Below are 20,366 nucleotides of genomic sequence, written 5' to 3' on the forward strand. Positions count from 1 at the left end.
GTTTCCTCCAGGTGCTCTGACATGTTCTCCCCGTGTCAGCGTGGGTTTCCTCCAGGTGCTCCGACATGTTCTCCCTGTGTCAGCGTGGGTTTCCTCCAGGTGCTCTGACATGTTCTCCCTGTGTCAGCATGGGTTTCCTCCAGGTGCTCTGACATGTTCTCCCCGAGTCAGCGTGGGTTTCCTCCAGGTGCTCTGACATGTTCTCCCCGTGTCAGCGTGGGTTTCCTCCAGGTGCTCTGACATGTTCTCCCTGTGTCAGCATGGGTTTCCTCCAGGTGCTCTGACATGTTCTCCCTGTGTCAGCGTGGGTTTCCTCCAGGTGCTCTGACATGTTCTCCCCGTGTCAGCGTGGGTTTCCTCCAGGTGCTCTGACATGTTCTCCCTGTGTCAGCATGGGTTTCCTCCAGGTGCTCCGACATGTTCTCCCCGTGTCAGCGTGGGTTTCCTCCAGGTGCTCTGACATGTTCTCCCTGTGTCAGCGTGGGTTTCCTCCAGGTGCTCTGACATGTTCTCCCCGAGTCAGCGTGGGTTTCCTCCAGGTGCTCCGACATGTTCTCCCTGTGTCAGTGTGAGTTTCCTCCAGGTGCTCTGACATGTTCTCCCTGTGTCAGCGTGGGTTTCCTCCAGGTGCTCTGACATGTTCTCCCTGTGTCAGCATGGGTTTCCTCCAGGTGCTCTGACATGTTCTCCCCGAGTCAGCGTGGGTTTCCTCCAGGTGCTCTGACATGTTCTCCCCGTGTCAGCGTGGGTTTCTTCCAGGTGCTCTGACATGTTCTCCCTGTGTCAGCGTGGGTTTCCTCCAGGTGCTCTGACATGTTCTCCCTGTGTCAGCGTGGGTTTCCTCCAGGTGCTCTGACATGTTCTCCCTGTGTCAGCGTGGGTTTCCTCCAGGTGCTCCGACATGTTCTCCCCGTCTCAGCGTGGGTTTCCTCCAGGTGCTCTGACATGTTCTCCCTGTGTCAGCGTGGGTTTCCTCCAGGTGCTCCGACATGTTCTCCCCGAGTCAGCGTGGGTTTTCTCCAGGTGCTCCGACATGTTCTCCCTGTGTCAGCGTGGGTTTCCTCCAGGTGCTCCGACATGTTCTCCCTGTGTCAGCGTGGGTTTCCTCCAGGTGCTCTGACATGTTCTCCCTGTGTCAGCGTGGGTTTCCTCCAGGTGCTCTGACATGTTCTCCCCGTGTCAGCGTGGGTTTCCTCCGGGTGCTCTGACATGTTCTCCCCGTGTCAGCGTGGGTTTCCTCCAGGTGCTCCCACATGTTCTCCCTGTGTCAGCGTGGGTTTCCTCCAGGTGCTCTGACATGTTCTCCCTGTGTCAGCGTGGGTTTCCTCCAGGTGCTCCGACATGTTCTCCCTGTGTCAGCGTGGGTTTCCTTCAGGTGCTCCCACATGTTCTCCCCGTGTCAGCGTGGGTTTCCTCCAGGTGCTCCGACATGTACTCCCTGTGTCAGCGTGGGTTTCCTCCAGGTGCTCTGACATGTTCTCCCTGTGTCAGCGTGGGTTTCCTCCAGGTGCTCTGACATGTTCTCCCCGAGTCAGCGTGGGTTTCCTCCAGGTGCTCTGACATGTTCTCCCCGTGTCAGCGTGGGTTTCCTCCAGGTGCTCCGACATGTTCTCCCCGTGTCAGCGTGGGTTTCCTCCAGGTGCTCTGACATGTTCTCCCTGTGTCAGCGTGGGTTTCCTCCAGGTGCTCTGACATGTTCTCCCTGTGTCAGCGTGGGTTTCCTCCAGGTGCTCCGACATGTTCTCCCCGAGTCAGCGTGGGTTTCCTCCAGGTGCTCTGACATGTTCTCCCCGTGTCAGCGTGGATTTCTTCCAGGTGCTCTGACATGTTCTCCCTGTGTCAGCGTGGGTTTCCTCCAGGTGCTCTGACAAAAATTTTTCAATTAAATCTGTAAATGTTCATACGACAGATTTCTGTATCATATGATTCAAGTTTGACAATAATTATACTATATATAATAATTATAATTATAGACTCTTGATGTTTAAACTGCAGTATTGTGCTGCTGCAAAAGCAAATATAGTTATAATTAAAAAACAAACTCTGTAGATATATATGACATTTCTCTGGATCTAAAAGTTGCATTTGAAAACACTCTGTGTTTGATACCAAAAGTTAATAGTGACGATAATTAAGAGACAGCCCTGATCATCAGCGTGCAGTGAAGACAGAGTACAGCTACAGTTGTTGCATCGCTGCTCCGCCTCACTGAGTCCATCCTCCATCCATAATTCATGTCTGCTCCTTCCATAAAACTTTAAAATGCAATTCTTGAGTCGCTGTGTGCACAGCATCAGAGAGGAGCCAGAGTGATGGAGGAAGAGAGGGATGATGGAGATGATACATTGCAAACAGGAAGAGGTGACCTCGGGCAGCTTTTCTCTGAGAGGCAGGAAGCTTCGTTTCAAACATGAGCACAGAGATAAAATGGCAGTTATTATAAATTCACTGTTAACATAGCTGCTGCAATCCTGTTACATCCTCACAGGAAGTGTAACTGTGAGACGACACTTGGACTTGATGTGGCTTTTTACTGAATGAGAAGATCCGTTCCATTAGTCCGATATTATTCCAATATGGTAACACCCCCTCCCCCACTAGCCTTTAGTCAGACAAGATGATCAGAAACAAAGTCTGAAATATCTGATATTATTGTTGTAGTATTGTTGTTAATACTTAAAACAAGATATAAAACAGTATATAGATTGTTTTTAATGGACTGAACGAGTCAGAGTTGATGTTTTGTTGAGGTTTAATTTAGTTTATTGACACTTTTGTCTGCTTTTGGGAATTCATCATTCATTTTACGTAACTGCTCATCGTGTTAGGGGTCGCGGGGCGGCGGAGCCTGTCCCAGCTGACACTGGGTGAGAGGCAGGGTTCACCCAGGACATTCACACCTACGGACAATTTAGAGTCACCAATTAACCTGCATGTCTTTGGACTGTGGGAGGAAGCTGGAGCACCTGGAGGAAACCCACACTGACACAGGGAGAACATGTCAGAGCACCTGGAGGAAACCCACGCTGACACAGGGAGAACATGTCGGAGCACCTGGAGGAAACCCACGCTGACACAGGGAGAACATGTCAGAGCACCTGGAGGAAACCCACGCTGACACAGGGAGAACATGTCGGAGCACCTGGAGGAAACCCACGCTGACACAGGGAGAACATGTCAGAGCACCTGGAGGAAACCCACGCTGACACAGGGAGAACATATCGGAGCACCTGGAGGAAACCCACACTGACACAGGGAGAACATGTCAGAGCACCTGGAGGAAACCCACACTGAGATGCAAACTCTGCGCAGAAGGGCTCCCCCACCCTGGGTTCGAACCAGGAACCCGCTAACCACTGCATCACTGTGACGCCCTAAATCTCTAACTTGGAATTTAATTTAGAGTTTGCACTGATGTGAACATTTTTCTTTCATCTCAGCCGTTCATATTTATCATCTGTGGAATTTAACATAAGGTTTCCCTCGTGCTGGTGACAGCCACATGAAGACCAGTGCCATTTTTAGGGCTCTTTATTTCTAAAATCAAGAACCGATAAAAGAAAGTCTTACTGTACGCAGATGACATGTTGATTTATGTCCTAAACTTCCTGTTGCACTCCTGCGTCTCTGGCAGTGTGTGTTCACTTCTGGTCTTTGCTTTCACATCTGCACGTACTGGACTAGATAACCATGTTGTAGATTCTGTTTTTCTTAGCGGGAAATATTGCACTGTTTACTGCTCTATGTTTATCTGTTCACAGCAGTTCATTTTCAGTTTCAGATTATGAAATCAGAATACAATATATGAATAAATAATGCTGGATTATTATAGATTTTTCCATGACAAAACCGAGACAATGACGAGCTAAAAATACATCTTGATAATAGAAATGAAATCTGTGTTTCATTTTCTTTGACAAGACGTCATGAAAATGTTAGTGGTGGGCAGGCGTTTCAGTGGGCAGTATCCTTGCCACAGCAGCCATGAGCTTGATTCCAGCCTTCGCCCTTTGCTGCATGTCATCCCCTCTCTTTCTCACCCTTTCACACTTAGACTGTCCAACCTAATGAAGGCAACAAGGCCAAAAAAAAACAGCTGTTTTCAGCGGCTTTTAACCTCCAGATGTGGGTGTTCTGTAGTGACCCGCACATTAAACACAGCATTGTTGAAATGTAAAGAAACGTAAAGTTTCAACATGTCCGCTGTGTAATAACGTACAAATGTAACATGTCCGTGGTTTGCAGAAATGCCAACATTTAATCTGGTGACTGGATTGCAGTGACGGAATAAATCCCATTTTTGGGTAAAGCGATGAACATGGACTCAGGTTTTCAGCTGTGGCTGCAGATGGAGGGAACACCAGCTCCTCCTCCTCCTCCTCTTTCTCAGTGCAGTTATGTAAAAACATCAGAGTGGAGCTCCTTCACTCGCTCAGCTGAAAGTTGTGTTGTGTGCTGGGAGGCTCCCGCTGTCTAAACACTGTTCATTTGAATGATGGTGTGTCCTGATATGTGATGCAGGCCGCCTGCTGGTATCCATTCCCTCTGTTTCTTTAACCCTCCTCTCCTCTTCGTCATCCTCTTCCTCCCTCTGACGCTCCATTTCTGCCTTCTCTTCTTTCTCTGCTTCATGTGTCGTCATCAGTCATTCTGCTGTTTGCAGCTCGTACATGATGTATGTGGATGTAATGAACTAATCTCCAGATGTGTTCATGTTGTACGAGAGTGTGTTGAACCTGCAGGAGCCTTAAATACTAAATACAACATTAAAATTATTGTGCTTGTGTTTTATACCTCAGCGCCGTTGATAGCAGCAGCCGAAGGCATGATGTTTTTGGGTTGTCCGTTTGTCCGTCCCATCCTTTTGAACACGATATCTCAAGAAGTGGTTGAGGGAATTTATTCGAATTGGCACAAACGTTCACTGGGACTCAAGGATGAACTGATTGGATTTTGGTGGTCAAAGGTTAAGGTCTGTGTAACCTCATCTGTCTCATTCTTGTGAAGGCGATATCTCAAGAATACCTTGAGGGAATTTATTCAAATTTTGGCACAAACATCCACTTGGACTCAAGGATAAACTGATTAGATTTTGGTGGTCATAGGTCAAAGAGTGTGGTTGCTGTGACCTTGCATCCATCTCATTCTTGTGAGTGCAATATCTCAAGAACAGCTTGAGGGAATTTCTATGAATTTGGCACAAACGTTCACTTGGACTCAACAATTAACTGATTGGATTTCAGTGGTCAAAGGTCAATATGACCTTGTATCTGTCTCATTCTCATGAGCATGATATCTCAAGAACACCTTGAGGATATTTCTTTAAATTTTGGCACAAACATTCACTTGGACTCTAGGATGAACTGATTCGATTTTGATGGTCAAAGGTCCCTGTGACCATGCGTCTGTCTCATTCTCTTGAATGTGATATCTCAAGAACGCTTGTGTCTGTGGAGTTAATCCAGTTTTGGCACCAACGTTCACTTGGACTCAATGATGATTTTGGTGGCCAATTGGATTTTGATGGTCGAAGGTCAATGGTCAAGGTTTATGTGACCTTATCTTCTCATTCTTGGGAACAAGATATCTCAAGAATACCTTGAGGAAATGTCTCAAAACTTGGCAAAAACGGGGCGCCCGGTGGCTTAGTGGGTACAGCAGGCATCCCATATACAAAGGCACTGTCCTACCGGCTCTCCTCCAGCCTGCAGCCCTTTTGTTGCATGTCATCCCCTCTTTCTCTCCCCTTTTCCCGCTTAAACGGTCCTATTTATTGAACGCAAAAACCCTTTTTTAATTGGCACAAATGTTCACTTGGACTCGATGATGAACCAATTGGATTTAGGTGGTCGAAGGTCAGAGTGCTCTTGAATCCTTCTCTTTCTTGTGAACACCATATCTCAAGAACACCTTAAGGGAATTTGTGTAAATTTGACACAATCATCCACTCGGACCAAAGAATAAACTAATTAGAATTTAGTGGTCAGAGGTCAGTGCACCAACAATCAGACTTCTCAAAGAATCAAAACTAAGTTAACTTTAGTATTTACCAGTGATTTATCAAACAAATCAAAGTGTTAGCAGTCAGCTGTGTGATGACTTCCTGTTTCTGACATTTTCTGGACCAAAAAATTAATCACACCTTTTCAAGGCCCTAATTATAACATAACTTTGAAACTATGACACAAATCAGTGTGTCTTTGATGATGTCTTCTTTCTGTACTTTAGAAAACCTCCACTGAGTGTTAAATGTTGGAACAGGCTTCTGCATCATGTGGGTTTGTTCTGCTCTGATTGGCTCTCTGCTCCTCCTGACCACCTGTTATATCCAGAGGGCACACACACACACACACACACACACACACACACACACACACACACACACCTGAGCTACAGAGGGAACAGCAATGTGCTAAATTTACTTCCATCAGAGTGTGGAGTGGATCTGAGTTGGACTCTTTGTACAAACAGAGCTGACATGAACTCATAATTCCTGCAGAGCTGAGGATCTGAACGTGAGGGCCGATACACTCAGTTCATGAGGTCCATTACATTCAGACTGATGCAGTCTAGTACAGTGGTTCCCAACTGGTGGGTCGTGGTCTTTTCACTTGTAATCGGATCACCCAGGATGCCCATGATTATGAAATGTTTGTATCGCAGATAAAATCAAACTATATTGTGGAGTGCCTCAAGGCTCTCTACTGGAGCCTCTTCTATTTCTAATGTCTATACTACTAACCAGGGCTGGGCGGTATATCAATTGTTTACAATATGTCAATATATTTTCAAGCAAGATATAGATTTAGACAACACCTTTTATAACAATATAGGGTCACATAACACAATCCACTGTGCACCTCTCCTCTCTCAAACTCTCCTCACAGCTCCGCCCCCTCACTCACTAACTCATAGTTTCTCCATCAACACTCTGAGTTTATGTGTGTATTCCATTTCTGATTATTATATTTTCTTGTTTTGTCTGTTATATTCTCATGTTTAGGAGAGGAATATAATTTGTAATAGAACAGATTTTAAATTCTAGAGGGGAAGATCTCACCACGAGCCCATTTTGGGTCTTTTCTCTCCTGCACAAACTCTGCCATGTTTATTTTTACATACTTGTTTTTATCACATTTTGTGTGTTAATAAAATTCAAATTAAATTCAATTTGAATACTGCACGTGTGAACAACTTTTTCAAACTTTAAAATATTCTTGTTTTATTTTGGTTGACTTAAACTTCATGTACAGTAGAGGGCTTCAGTAACCGGCAGTCGTGACATCTTCAAGGTTCATTTATTGACATTTGCTGCACACCTGCTGCATAAGAAAAAGAACGGACTATTCTGTGGAGCTCAGAGGACGAAAGAAGAAGAAGCCTCAGTTGATTCTGTTGTTTCTGTCATCACATATTCATCTATCATATTTTCTATCAATGAAAATACAAGACTGTTGTGAAGTGCTGATTTAAACTGACTTTAAACATGATGTTCTCACTGTGTGTGTGTGTGTGTGTGTGTGTCAGGATGTGTTCACAGCAGAGTGTAAGTTCAAGGAGTCAGTGTTTGAGAACTACTACGTCATCTACTCGTCCACGCTGTACCGGCAGCACGAGTCAGGCCGGGCCTGGTTCCTGGGCCTCAACAAGGACGGCATCATCATGAAGGGGAACCGCGTGAAGAAGACCAAACCCTGCTCACACTTCGTCCCCAGACCCATTGAAGGTGAGACCCACGACACACCTGTGGACACACGTCAGTCTCCTCAGTCCAGAGCCACACCAACAGATCTAGATGGGGTTAGCCTAGCTTAGCACAGATACTGGAGGCAGAGGGAAACCGTTAGCATCTGAACTTGTCACTGAGCAGCTGAAGAAATAACACGAGATGTGAGAACTGTATGAGGAGTCTGTGTTCATAAAAATCACATCAACGTTAGAACTCAAAGGGTGTTTTTCGACTCCGCGCTGCACCTGGACTCAGCGTGTGTCGTCAGGTGTGAGCTCTGTGGAGATCATCGCTCAGAGAGGTCGTCCTGCAGGAACTTGCTCTGAGTTTGAGGACAGGCTGAAGCTCTAATATCACAGATGGAGGTTTAACAGGAAACATGAAGCTGCGTCTCTGCTTTCAGCTGCTCTGTGTCTCCCCCTCCTCCTCCTCCTCCTCCTCCTCCTCCCTCCTCCCCCATCTTCATTTAAAAATATCTCTCAACTATCACCTTCCCCTTCCTCCTTTACATCGCTCCATCTTCTCTTCTTCCTCCACGTCCTTCTCCTTTGACCTCTCCACCTCCAACCCCCCCTTTAATGTTCACCTCTCTCAACCCCCCCCCCTTCCTTTTTATTTCACGTACGTGTCGACACATTTTATATTGCATGTGTATATATTTTTTATATAACACAGATGTACATATGGTTTTATTTCATACATGTATATATACTTTATATTTTACATACGTGTACACATTTTATATTGTGTGTATATGGACATATTTTTATGTTACATACGTGTAAATACATGTTTAATATCCTGGTTAATAAAGTCCTCTTCTCCTCCTCCTCCTCCCCCGCCCTGCAGTCTGTATGTATAAGGAGCCGTCGCTGCACGAGCTCGAGGAGAAGCTGCTGAAGTCCTCGCGGAGCCCGACGATTAACAGCGTGGAGCGGAGGGCTCTGGGGAACCAGGAGGAGGAGCAGCAGGAGGACTGCACAGAGCAGGACGGATCATAGCCTGCAGCGCCCCCCACAGGAGGAGGAGGAGGAGGAGGAGGCGGAGGAGGCGAACTCCCATTTTAACACTCCCTTTGTTCAGCAACAAAAGCAACTACAACCACACCAACGACAACAACAACCGCCACGATGACGACGACGGCGACAACGAAAACAAAGAAAAAAAAAGAAGCTTAAAAAAAAACAAAAAAAAAAAACGGGGAAAAATCTTCTTGCTCATGTTGAAATATTTGAAATCTGCCGGGGGAGGGCGAGGGGGAGGGGCTTGTTTGAAAATGGGAAAAAAAAAAAAAAAAATCAGGACATTGATGATGATGAGTTACATTTTATGCAAAAAGCCCTGCTGATACGGCGCCTGGAGGCGAGCACACCTACTCTTCATCGCCACGTTGTAATCATCATCATCATTACTGTCACGACGATGACGAGATGTTTCCCGAGTTGAGCGAGCGCTGAGAACTCTGAAGCTTTAAGCCATGTAGAAACTTCACTTCCTTTCATTTCTTGATGAATGCAAAAACTTTCGCACTTTCAACATGCCGCGCTTCTTCTTCTTCTTCCTCTCCGTGATGTTCCGTCCAATCAGAGAGGAGTTTTTTTTTTCTGTTTTGTGCCACATCCTGTTTGTTTCTCGGGGTCGGGGAGTCGTGGGATTTGTTGCAGACACTGCCGATAAAAAGCTTCAGAGGAGAAGGAAGGACTTCCTGTTGTGTTGGGACCGGACCGATGGCGTCTGTCAGGTGATCTGCGCCGTGTTTGTGGTATTGACACTTCGATCAGAGCGACCTGCTGGTGTCTGGAGACTTCCTGCTGCAGATTACTGACAGTTTGTCTGGTGTCTGACGCAGCATCCTGGTGTCAATGCAGATTTATTCAGCATGAGCTTCACATTCCTACACGTTTAAGAACATCCGTCAGTTTTTATGTTGATTTCCTTCCAGACAGAAATCACTTCCTGTGGAAATCAATGTCAGAGAAGTGAGATTTACTGCAGAGAGATGATCCGTCCAAAGAGTCGACTTTAAAAAAGCAGAATGAAATCAGACGATCCTCAAAAACACAGAACAAAAAAAAAAAAAAAGACAAAATGCTGCAGTTCTATAAATCTAGAAAACAACACGTTATGGTGAACTTATAATTTGTAAATTTAGATGTAAAGTCTCTTCTCAGCCCTGAGTTCTGCCTGCAGGCTGCAATAACACAACAAATTGAGAGGCAAAATCCAGGGCACGATAGCCCGCACACCGCCGCTGCTTTTAGTTAAATTCTGCAGAGTGATCCTTAGAGGGAGCTCGGAGTAGAGCCGCTGCTTCTTCATGTTGAAAGAGATCAGTTGAGGTGGTTCAACATCTGATCAGGATCCTCCTGGGCGCCTCTTGTTAGGTTCAGGTTCAGGTTACTTTATTGATACCCAAGGGTAAACTAGTTTTGCAGTGCTCTGGGCACATCCCACAGGTAGGAGGCCCCGGGGCAGACCCAGAACAGGCTTTGCTCAGCCTGCTGCCCCCGAGACCCGGCCCTGGATAAGGGGGTGAAAATGGATGGATGGATCATTAGAGGTGATCCAGAAGAGCATAAAACTGAAACAGTAAAATACACCTTTAAATCTATTGCATTCAACTCTTTTTGTTTGCTTCATGTGGGAGTACAAGTGAACGCCTCAGTCCATTCATTCCTTTGGAATATGCCTGTGAAACTCCTCCTCTGTAATATTTCGGTCCGCAATTTGCCTCGAATAAGTTAAAAAAAGAAGTGAACTTTGGCAGTGGATTTGAGAGAGACCGTATGACAGTGTGCTAGCTTAGCTAACAGGCTGCTAACAGGCTGATGATTAAAAATAACTTCGTGAATCTGAGTAATGTTACAGGTACAGGCCACAGGTAGTTTCTATCAGGTTTCTATCCATACATAAGGAAATGCACTTCCTTGCGTTGGACACTAGAGGCAACATCTGTATATTTACGGATCTACGGACACCAGTCATATACGTAAGTGGAAACGAGGCCAAAGACAAACCGTAACCAAACAATAAGATGGACGTGAAAATGAAAACACATATTTGGCACAAACATCTACTTTGAGTTAAGGACGAACTAGTCAAAGGTTAAGGTCACTGTGGCCTTGTGTGTTGCATTCTCATGAACATATCTCAAGAACGCCTTGAGGGACTTTTTCTAATTTGGCACAAACATCTGCTTGGATTTAAACAACGAACTGATTAGATTTTGGTGGTCAAAGTTTCACTGTGACCTCACGTCCATTCTTGTGAACGCAATATAACCGGAACCCTTAAGGGAGTTTCCTACAATTTGGCACAAACGTTTACTTGGACTCAAGAATGAACTGATAAGATTTTGATGGTCAGTGGTCACTGTGACCTTGCATCTGTTTAATTCTCATAAGTGCGACTTGCCTTGAGGAAATTTCCTCAAGTTTGGCACAAATGTCTTCTTGAGCTCACAATAAACTGGACAGAATTTGGTGGTCAGAGGTCAAGATCGCTGTGACCTTGTCACTCTCATTCTCGTGAACACATTATCTCAGGTTTTTGATTTAGATTTTGATGATCAAAGGTCACTGTGTCTTTGCATCCGTCTCATTTTTGTGAACATGATATCTCAAGAACACCTTGAGGGAATTTCCTCAAATTTGGCACAAACGTCCACTTGGACTCGACGATAAACTTGATAGAATTTGATGGTCAAAGATCAAGGTCACTGTGACCTCAAAATACATGTAAATTAAGAATTCATACACTAATTATGACAAAATCTCACACAAATGTCCGACAGCATAAAATAATGAAGTGATGTTTTTTTTTTTGTCAAAAAGGTCAAAGGTCAACTTCACTGTGACATCGTAAATTTTTCTTGCCGTTATTCGACGTCGCAACTTTGCAGCGAAGTCCACATTTGAAGCACTGCCCATTGTCATGGCAACATATGAGTCTTGACAGACGTGGATGCAATCTGCAGCTTGGTTCGCAGAGGCAAACAGCCGTGAGGCGGTAATTGTAGTTTATCTTTCTGGATGCAGAATTATTAATATGTCGTATTTCTGAAAGGAGGTTCGGGGTGATGTTTGACACCAGGAGCAGGATGGGAAATAATCTGAACAGGATCTAGTTGTAGTCTGCAGAAAGTGACCCTGAAAGATGCCCAGCCTTTGTAAAATCTTACAGTTAGTGACTAAAACCTTGAGGGTATTTGAACGCACCACAGAGGACAGTGTCAGTAACAGTGTTTGTGACATTTGATCAGAATCACACGCAGCTGACGGATCATCTCTCTGGAAGGAAGCAGCTCCGTCTCAAATCTGCTGGTTTGTAAAATGATCGTCAGGAATGTGAAGCGCTGATAAAACTCTGATGTCTGAACAGAAGCGTCCTCCTGTCTCTGTCTTCACGCTGCGTTCAGGGTCTGAGCAGATGAAAAGTTTCACAGTGCTGAGTGAAGTCGGCAGGCAGAAATATTGCATGATGTATTCTCCAAAAAGTGCAGAGACACCCACGCAGACGTTTGGGAGGGTTGAATGATTTATGGAGACACTAAGAGCCAGCAGTGTTGTGTAACTGTGATCCGGTCTGAACAGGACTGAAGCCGCTCTGTTACCTGCCCCGTCCAGCTCTCACCTCTGTATGATACGATCCAGTGTATGATATGACATGATATGACATGATATGACAGTGTGATGAGGACATTGTGTTGATAGATGACACCGCATGTATCGAGACCCTGACACGTGCACACTCTCCTGAACACGATTGTATGTTTTTGTTCTCTTCAGCTCAGCAGACTCGACCTGTTGTCCTGAAGCAGTCGGGCACGTCGCACTCTGATTGGTGCACTTTTAAAAAAAGGGGTGCGCTGACCCCACCCCCACCCCCCACAATCAGTGTTACAGAAGCTTTGTGATTGGTTCCTTGTTTTAACGGCTGATTATGATTGGCGTCGTTGGGGAATGATCCAATTTTTATTTTCTAAGTGAAGGATCCGCACAGCAGCATCGTCATCAGTGTCGCAGCTGATGTTAGTTTATCATTAATTATAAAAACTAACTTTTTTTATCTCTTTAATCCAAATGTTATGTTTTGTTTTTCTTGGTAAGGTTGTTTTTCATCACTGATCGTTCGCCTTCCTGCCAAAAACACATCTTTAATCTTTAGGACCCAGATAAGTCAGTTTTCAGCGGTTTAAACCTGCAGTCAAACTCATCACATCTTTATGACAAAACAACTGTTTCCTGTTCCTGTTGAAGTCCAGCCCAGTCTGCAGAAGAGCTGTTGGTACTGTACGTTTCTGCAAACTATGGATACGTTACATTAGTATGTTGTCATGTAGCAGGTACCTTGTGTGGCTGCCACGAGTCTTGATAAGAAACAACTGGTTTTTATGGCATTTTTCAGGCAGGAGTGCAGCAGTGTCTTGATAAAATTAAAACAAAAACAGCAGCTTTTTGTGCCACTGTCCCTGCTGGAAAAGCAGCGATGTCCCAGTTAAAAAAGATCCACTTTTTGTGGCATTATCTCCGCTAGAAAAACACTGATCTCTCTCTCTCTTAAGGCCTCTGCACATGATCATCTGTAAAACTGCTTTGCGCTGGCTGTCCCATTGTTTGTCTATGGAGAGGGCGGCAACGCCTGACGAAGCAGCACCGCTACCCTTGGCGTCGCGCACTGTTCGGATTTTCCGCTCGAGCGTTGCACTCAGAGTTGAAATTATTTGAACTTTGACCGCGCTGCTGTGCCGTACCTGACGGTAAGCGAAGCGCGTTGTCCTTATCATGTGAAGGCCGCTTTAGCACAGTCTCCGCTGGAAAGCAGCAATGTCTCAGTAAAAAACAACTGCTGTTTGTGGCTCTACCCTGCTGGAAGAGTAGCAATGTACCGGGAAAAAAACAACCAATTTTTGGGGTACTATTCCCGCATGAAAAATAGTGACGGGCCGCTACAAACACCCACATTTGATGCCAAAATAGCTGCTGGAAACACAGCAATGACTCGCTGAACAAAAACAAACAAACAAAAAAACAGTGGTCCTCAGCAGCTTGGCAGCCATCTTGCCTCAGTGTTACACCGTCCACTGTCCCCTCCACCTCTAGATGACAAACTCAGCTCATACACTTTGTCACTTTAGAAACGTTGAGATGACACGTAACATATTTGTGATTTGCAGAAACGTACAATAACATCTTTTCCTGATGACCGGGATGTAAAGTCAGAGTGAAGTCACATCAGACAGACAGAAATATATTTATCATGCAGAAGCGCTGCGACACGTCCGCAGACTTTCTGCTCGTGATGCATTGAGGAAACCTGGGAAATGGGATGTTCTCTGCCTCTTAGCTTTCCTCTGGAGGCACAGGCAGAGCGGACGCTGGTGCCACAATCATCATGTTTTCACTGGTGGAAAATAATTGTTTAACTAGAAAACAAATTCAGACATATTAAGTCAACAAGTAAAGACCGGTGAGCTTTAGGAGTAAATTTTTAGAGACTGAACGTTAAAGGTAAATTGATGTTTCTAAAGACCAAACTCTCTCGCTTAGTCTTTAAAAACGTTGATTTCTGGGTAATGAAGTCCTAAAATGTTACCGTTTCCTTGCAGGTCCACCAACGTGCGTCAGAAAAAATACTCAGAGTAGATTAAACTGAATAAAGTGACTGATTTTGAAACTTTAAAGTGAGTTTGAAAGACAGACTATTACAGTGTGGATAAAACTATGTGTCTGGCATCAGCGTGCGCTCCTGGTCCACCGCTCCTCGTGTTGTGTTCAGGTGTCGGCTGATGAGAGGATTTGTTGACATATTTAACACTGCCCTGCTTAATTTAGGCAAAAAGCACTGCCCAGAAAACTCTTTCACTCCAACCTCGTCTCAACTTCATGACCGTCACACCTGGAAAAATCAAAAGACAAAAGTTTTTGTCATTTTTTTAACACAGCTGTGAAAGTCAGGACAAACTGCTGCTTTTTATGTCAAGATGAACTTTTTTCAGCCTCGCTGCCAAATCAGTTTTCGGATTGATTTTCTTTGAGTTCCCTTCGGCTCCTTCCTGTAAACAGTTGTGTTAAAAAATAATATGTTTTTCCAGAGAGTAACATTCAGACGGTGAGACGAGTCGCCGCACTGCCCAACGGTCCGACCTGCAGTATGTTTCTTCTTCTCAAACTCAGACCCTTTACTCTTCTGACCGAGTCTCCCAAAAAGCATCTTGAACATTTCCCAGTTTACAAAGATCAACCAGTCGACCTCCACTTCCTGTTTCATGCCTCACACAGAGTTATATCTCAACCCGTCCATCCACCTCGACAACTTCTATCACTGCCTAATAATGAAAATGTGTTTAAAGGTATGGAGTGTGATTAGTGCCATATTTTTTTTACACTGCATATGTTTTGCACAGATTTTAAATTCCGTTTTTATTTTTCAAATTTTACAAATGTGTCAAAGTTCCGTATTGATAATAGTCTGATTTGATTTGTGCTTTTTGCTCAAAACACACCGAAATAAATCCAGATGTTTTCTCTCAGTAAAAATAAAAAAATAAAATAAAAAAATCAGCCATTTACAATTTTTATTATTATTTTTACTTTAGACTCTTTGACGGCTAAAGTTACTGCGCACTATAAAATAGTTTCAGTCCTCAGATCATATTCAGGTTTAAACTTATCAAGATTTTAAATTTACTGAAATAAATAAATTCATAAATTGTACCTGAGTTCACACTTTGGCTTCTTCGCTGTATTTTAGACGTGAAAAGACGTGGACACGTCTTATCAGAAATAGAACTGAGAGCAAACGTGAAAGCCAGATTCATAAACTAAAATTCATAACTTAAATTAGTTTATTTAACCTTTAAAAACAGACGGACGTTGTTTGCATGATCAGGTTTAAACTAAAAGTTTAAAAGTAAAAACCATAAAAACTACAACATTTATTCTTTTTGCAGCAGACAGCTCCTGTTTTACCCGTCAGTACATTGTACTCTTGTGATGATGTACATGTGGTTCTGCACCACATGTACATTACGTTACATGTGGTGCAGAACTCAGTGGCACCAGAGGAACGAATGATAAAACTATCAAAACTCAGATGTTGAAAAGTGAAATTTACTCTGTGTCAGATGGTAAAAACAAAATACAGAAACAATTCAGGATAAAAGAAAATGAACAAAATATTTTCTGTGTGTTTATGAGCAAAGTGATGAACGTGAGCTGCAGACGGATGAGTCGGTAGTTTTGAATTCATGCAGAGATGATCTTTGGGAAACTCGGTCGCCTCCCAGCAGCCGACATCACCTGACTTCAGCCGACACAGGAAACCGTCAGAATAAAAGACGTAAAAATATCAGAGATTTATCGTTTGTAGGTTTTTTGACATCACTAAGATTAAAAAATTTTAAAAAATTGCATGTGGACAAAAAACAATCAGAGACATTATTTCACCCGACAGCTGAACTGTGATGCATGCGCCGCTAATAACCACGCTGCTGTGTCTGCCGCCATTTTAAACTTAGACGTGTTGAAACGAGGGGCGGGGTTAACGAGGTCAACTCTTCTATTTATTCTTTTCTTTTGAGATTTATGTTTTTGTATTTTGTTGATTACAAATGGATGGATGGACAAATGGGCAGATGGACGGACAGATGGACGGTTGTACAGATGGATGGACCGATGGATGGATGGACTAAAGGACTGATGGACTGAAAGAAATGAACCAATCACAATCCACCGTACTGCCTCTGAGAAAGTCTTCCAGTTTGGGGTTTTTGGGGTCGGACCACGAGGATTGTAACGACGGACAGAAACACTGGCCACGTCTCACCGTCTCGTGTTTTGGTCCACAGGGACGTTAAATGTTTGTGAATGCTCTTCACGTCTGTGAAGCTTCGACACACCAAAACACTCGACAGGAATGTTGTAACACGAGAGTCCTTTCTATCACGTCTACTTCTGTACGCCTCCTTCAGGCTCAGAGTCCGACGCATTTTAAATATCTGCTGATAAGATCAACACAACAGCGCCGCTGCCTTCACGTCATGAGAGGAGGATCATGGGAATGAAATTACAAATGTGGAATTTAAAGACATAATGAAGTTTATTCTTGTGTCCTAAAACTCAGTGAGATTTGATATAAAGACACCTACTGATTGAATTTTTTTTTTTTTTTTTGGATCATTTATCATTTTTTGTCTGTTTATTTTTCTTTTCCCGACAAATGCATTTGTGAATTCATATAAAAAATAAGCTGAAAGAAAGAAAGAAATCAGAAAGTTTGACTTTGAGGTCAAGTTTTTAAAAAAAAAAATTATGGAAAAGAAAAGAAACTTTGTGGGAAATATAGAGTCATTTTTGGAAATGAATCCATCGTAGTATTTTAAGAAAATGAAAAATAATTTGAGATGAATTTACAAAACTTTTTTTTTTCTTGTGTCCAAGAATTACTAAGATTTCTGCACACAAGATATAAAAGTTATCACCTTTCAGGTTTTTAGGGGCTTCATACATGCCAACAAAAAGTCTTTAAAACATTTAATTTTAAATGTATGAAAAAATGTATGAAAAAAAGAACCTTAAGTTCTTATTAAAGTTATTAAATAAAGTTATTATTGAAAATTAAACCATTGTAGTAATTTAAGAAAACGGAGACTGAAAAATCATTTTGGGATGAATTTACAAATGCATTGTGAAACTGAGATCAACAGTCACAATATTTTATAAATTAAAAAAAACGCCCTTTAACTCACCCGTCACCTTTTTTTTTTATTATTATTATTATTTGGTAATGGTTGCAGAAAACATTTGAGAATGTCTCAAAGTTTGTACTTGTATTTAAATATGTGTGCAAGTTTTAGGCTTTGTATCCGTCCACAGTCTTTGTGTAATCTCACAGTTGATGAACATCATTTAAGCACAAACGTTATTCGGACATTCTCACGTTGTTTCTGCACAAACCTGCAGAGTTCGTCACAAGTTTGTAAAACAAGCACAAACTCGTATCGCCCATAAACTGATGAAGAACGTGATCAGACATGTTGACCACAAAGAATCCTACCATTACAACCAGGTGGTGATTTATTAATCAGAAAATGGGAATTTGAGAAATTTCCACGACGTGAACGCAGCAGAATCAGATGTGTATTGTTTGTGTCACCTGAAGGCAGCGTCAGTGTGTGAACTGAAGTAGAGAGAGTACAAAGGACGCTCTGCAGTTAAAGTCTGTTTTCAGAGAGGACGGCAGCTCCACTCGCAGGTTTTAAAATCAGACGACTTCACATAACTAACTTTATAATCAGTGTGTATTGGTAGAAACGAAGCCTGTGAGTCGACCTGCTGAACTCTCACTGTAACTTTATCCAAAAACAGTAAGACACTCGGCCTGTTGCTGTTGCATGGAGAAGTTTGCAGCACTGCCGACGTCCACCGGCGCAAAACGATAATGATGTCATTACCGAGCGACAGCGGCCCCTCTGGCGGCCGGTCGGCCCCTTGCAGGTGAACGGAGAGGGGCGGGAGGATGACGAGCTGTTGCCATGTCGAAACATCTTCGTTGAGCCTGAAGTCTCTCGATCTTTCTTTATGTTTGCTGATGTTTGCACCTTTTCTGAGACACCTCCATATAACACATCATATATTAGAAAACAGTCATCGCAAATACGCAGCAGGATGAAAAAGATTATTGAAAAAATAAAAAAGAACGATATAAAAGCTTCAGTGTCTGCGTTGGTTTTTTATTCCTCCATGAAGGTTTTATGTCCACTGCTTATTACAGACGTGTTGAGGTGGGACCAAGTTCAGCCCAAGCACCAGATACATGTTGACATTGTTGTGCAAACCACAAATGTGTTACATATGTACGTTATTATCTAGTGGACACGTTAAAACACCATAGAGTAGTTAACGTGTTGTTAGGTGTAGGCACAAAAACCACTTGGATATGGTGAGGGAAAGAATATTGTTGGGTGTCAACAACTTGGTTTTGGGGGCTCAATCATGGCAGCTGCTTTTCTTGCCACTATTCCTGCTCAAAAAGCTGTAATGTTGTGGTACAAATCAATCACTTCTTTTGCCACTATCACTGCTGGAAAGCAGCAATGTCTTGGTAAAAAACACCTGCTTTTTATGGCATTTTTCAGGCAAGAAATTCATCAATGTCTTGGTAAAGAAAAACACTGCTGGAAAAGGAGCTAGGTCACAGTAAAAAAAAAGAGAAAAAACAGAAGAAGAATTTGCTTTTTGTGGCACTATCCCCGCTAGTAAAACATGGATTTCTCAGTAAAAACAACCACTTTTGTTGCCACTATCACTGCTGGAAAAGCTGTGATGTCCCAGTAAAACATATTTGGTTTTTGTGGCACTGTCACTACTAGGGGAAAAAAGGTGTCTGTAAAAACAACGGCTTTTCTTGCCACTATCCCTGCTGGAAAAGCAGCAATGTCCCATTTAAAGAAAACCCTGCTTTTTATTGCATTTATGGGCAAGAAATGCAGCAATGTGTTGGTAAAAAATAACAGAAAAAAACTTTCTTGACACCATCCCCGCTAGAGGTGCCCTGGAAATCCAGAGTTCTCGCGAGAGCACAATTTGAATTTGCTCAACGAGTCACTCTGACAATCAGTAATGATGCTCATTACCCATGCCCTTGGAGCCGAGCTGCACCAATCACATCGGTGTTTCTGATATAGGAGGGCCAGAGGCGAGCTAAACAGATGACGACAGCGCTGTGTCCGGAATCAGTCAGTAAACACTGCAAGATGGCTACGGATGAACACCAGTTGTTTGAAACGGCTTTGGCCGCTACAATGAACGAGTTAGACTTGGCTTTTTCTCTAAAAGAGGAACAGAAGACGGCACTCGAGTCTTTCCTTTGCAAGAAGGACGTTTTTGCTATTTTGCCGACTGGATACGGCAAGAGTCTAATCTACCAGTTAGCTCCACTGGTAGCTAAGCTCTGGATACGTCACCCCGTGTGTTGTTCTGATTGGTTGTAGTGTTATCCAATTGCGTGCAGTAATATTTCCTAATGCATGCTTGGTGCCGCCCCTAGAGTTGGGCCATTTGCATTACTCGTGGCCAGACCCTAAATCTGTCTAGATTTGGGTCTGGATTTCCAGGCTACGCTAGAGGGGCAGTGGTCTCTGTTAAAAATAAAAAAAAAACGCTTTTTGTGCCACTGTCAGTGCTGGAAAAACAACATTTGCTTTCTGTGGTTTTGTCCCTGCTAGAAAAAAGATCTCTGTAAAAATCAGACGCATTTCTTGCTACTATCACTGCTGGAAAAACAGCAACTGCTCACTATAAATAGAATATGATACACTTTATTGTCCGTGAGGGGAGCTTGGATCAGAGCTGGCACATGTAGCTGCTTACATGGTGAAATAATAATTAATAAATGAAAATACAAATCCAGGCCACATATTGCACATGATGCATCATAACCCTGACACATGATCTGCATGAGGTCGATATAAACACACAAACATACAGTAGTCTTTAACACACACACATCAGTACAGAACCACCATGTTCCTCAACATTAGTGCACGACACTGTCTGCAGCATGCTCAGTGTTTGCCCAGCTGTCACAGCCTCCACCGTCTCCTCGTCCTCACACTGATGAGGTCAGCTCATAAACT

The 20,366-nt window shown here is 43.4% G+C and overlaps 1 protein-coding gene across 3 annotated transcripts in view; it reads left to right on the plus strand.

The window, feature by feature from the left end:
* LOC117259332 (fibroblast growth factor 12-like) overlaps positions 1–18,438 on the plus strand; it is a 79,641-nt gene extending 61,203 nt beyond the window's left edge. For all 3 annotated transcript variants that reach the window (XM_033630613.2, XM_033630612.2, XM_033630611.2), the window contains exons 4-5: positions 7,528–7,726; positions 8,579–18,438. In XM_033630613.2, coding sequence (XP_033486504.1) covers positions 7,528–7,726; positions 8,579–8,730 — 351 coding nt within the window. In that variant the 3' untranslated portion in view covers positions 8,731–18,438. The remainder of the gene's footprint in view (positions 1–7,527; positions 7,727–8,578) is intronic.
* The last annotated feature ends 1,928 nt before the right edge of the window (positions 18,439–20,366 follow it).

The sequence above is a fragment of the Epinephelus lanceolatus genome, chromosome 4 (genome assembly GCF_041903045.1).
Source record: "Epinephelus lanceolatus isolate andai-2023 chromosome 4, ASM4190304v1, whole genome shotgun sequence".
In the NCBI taxonomy this organism is placed as follows: Eukaryota; Metazoa; Chordata; class Actinopteri; order Perciformes; family Serranidae; genus Epinephelus; species Epinephelus lanceolatus.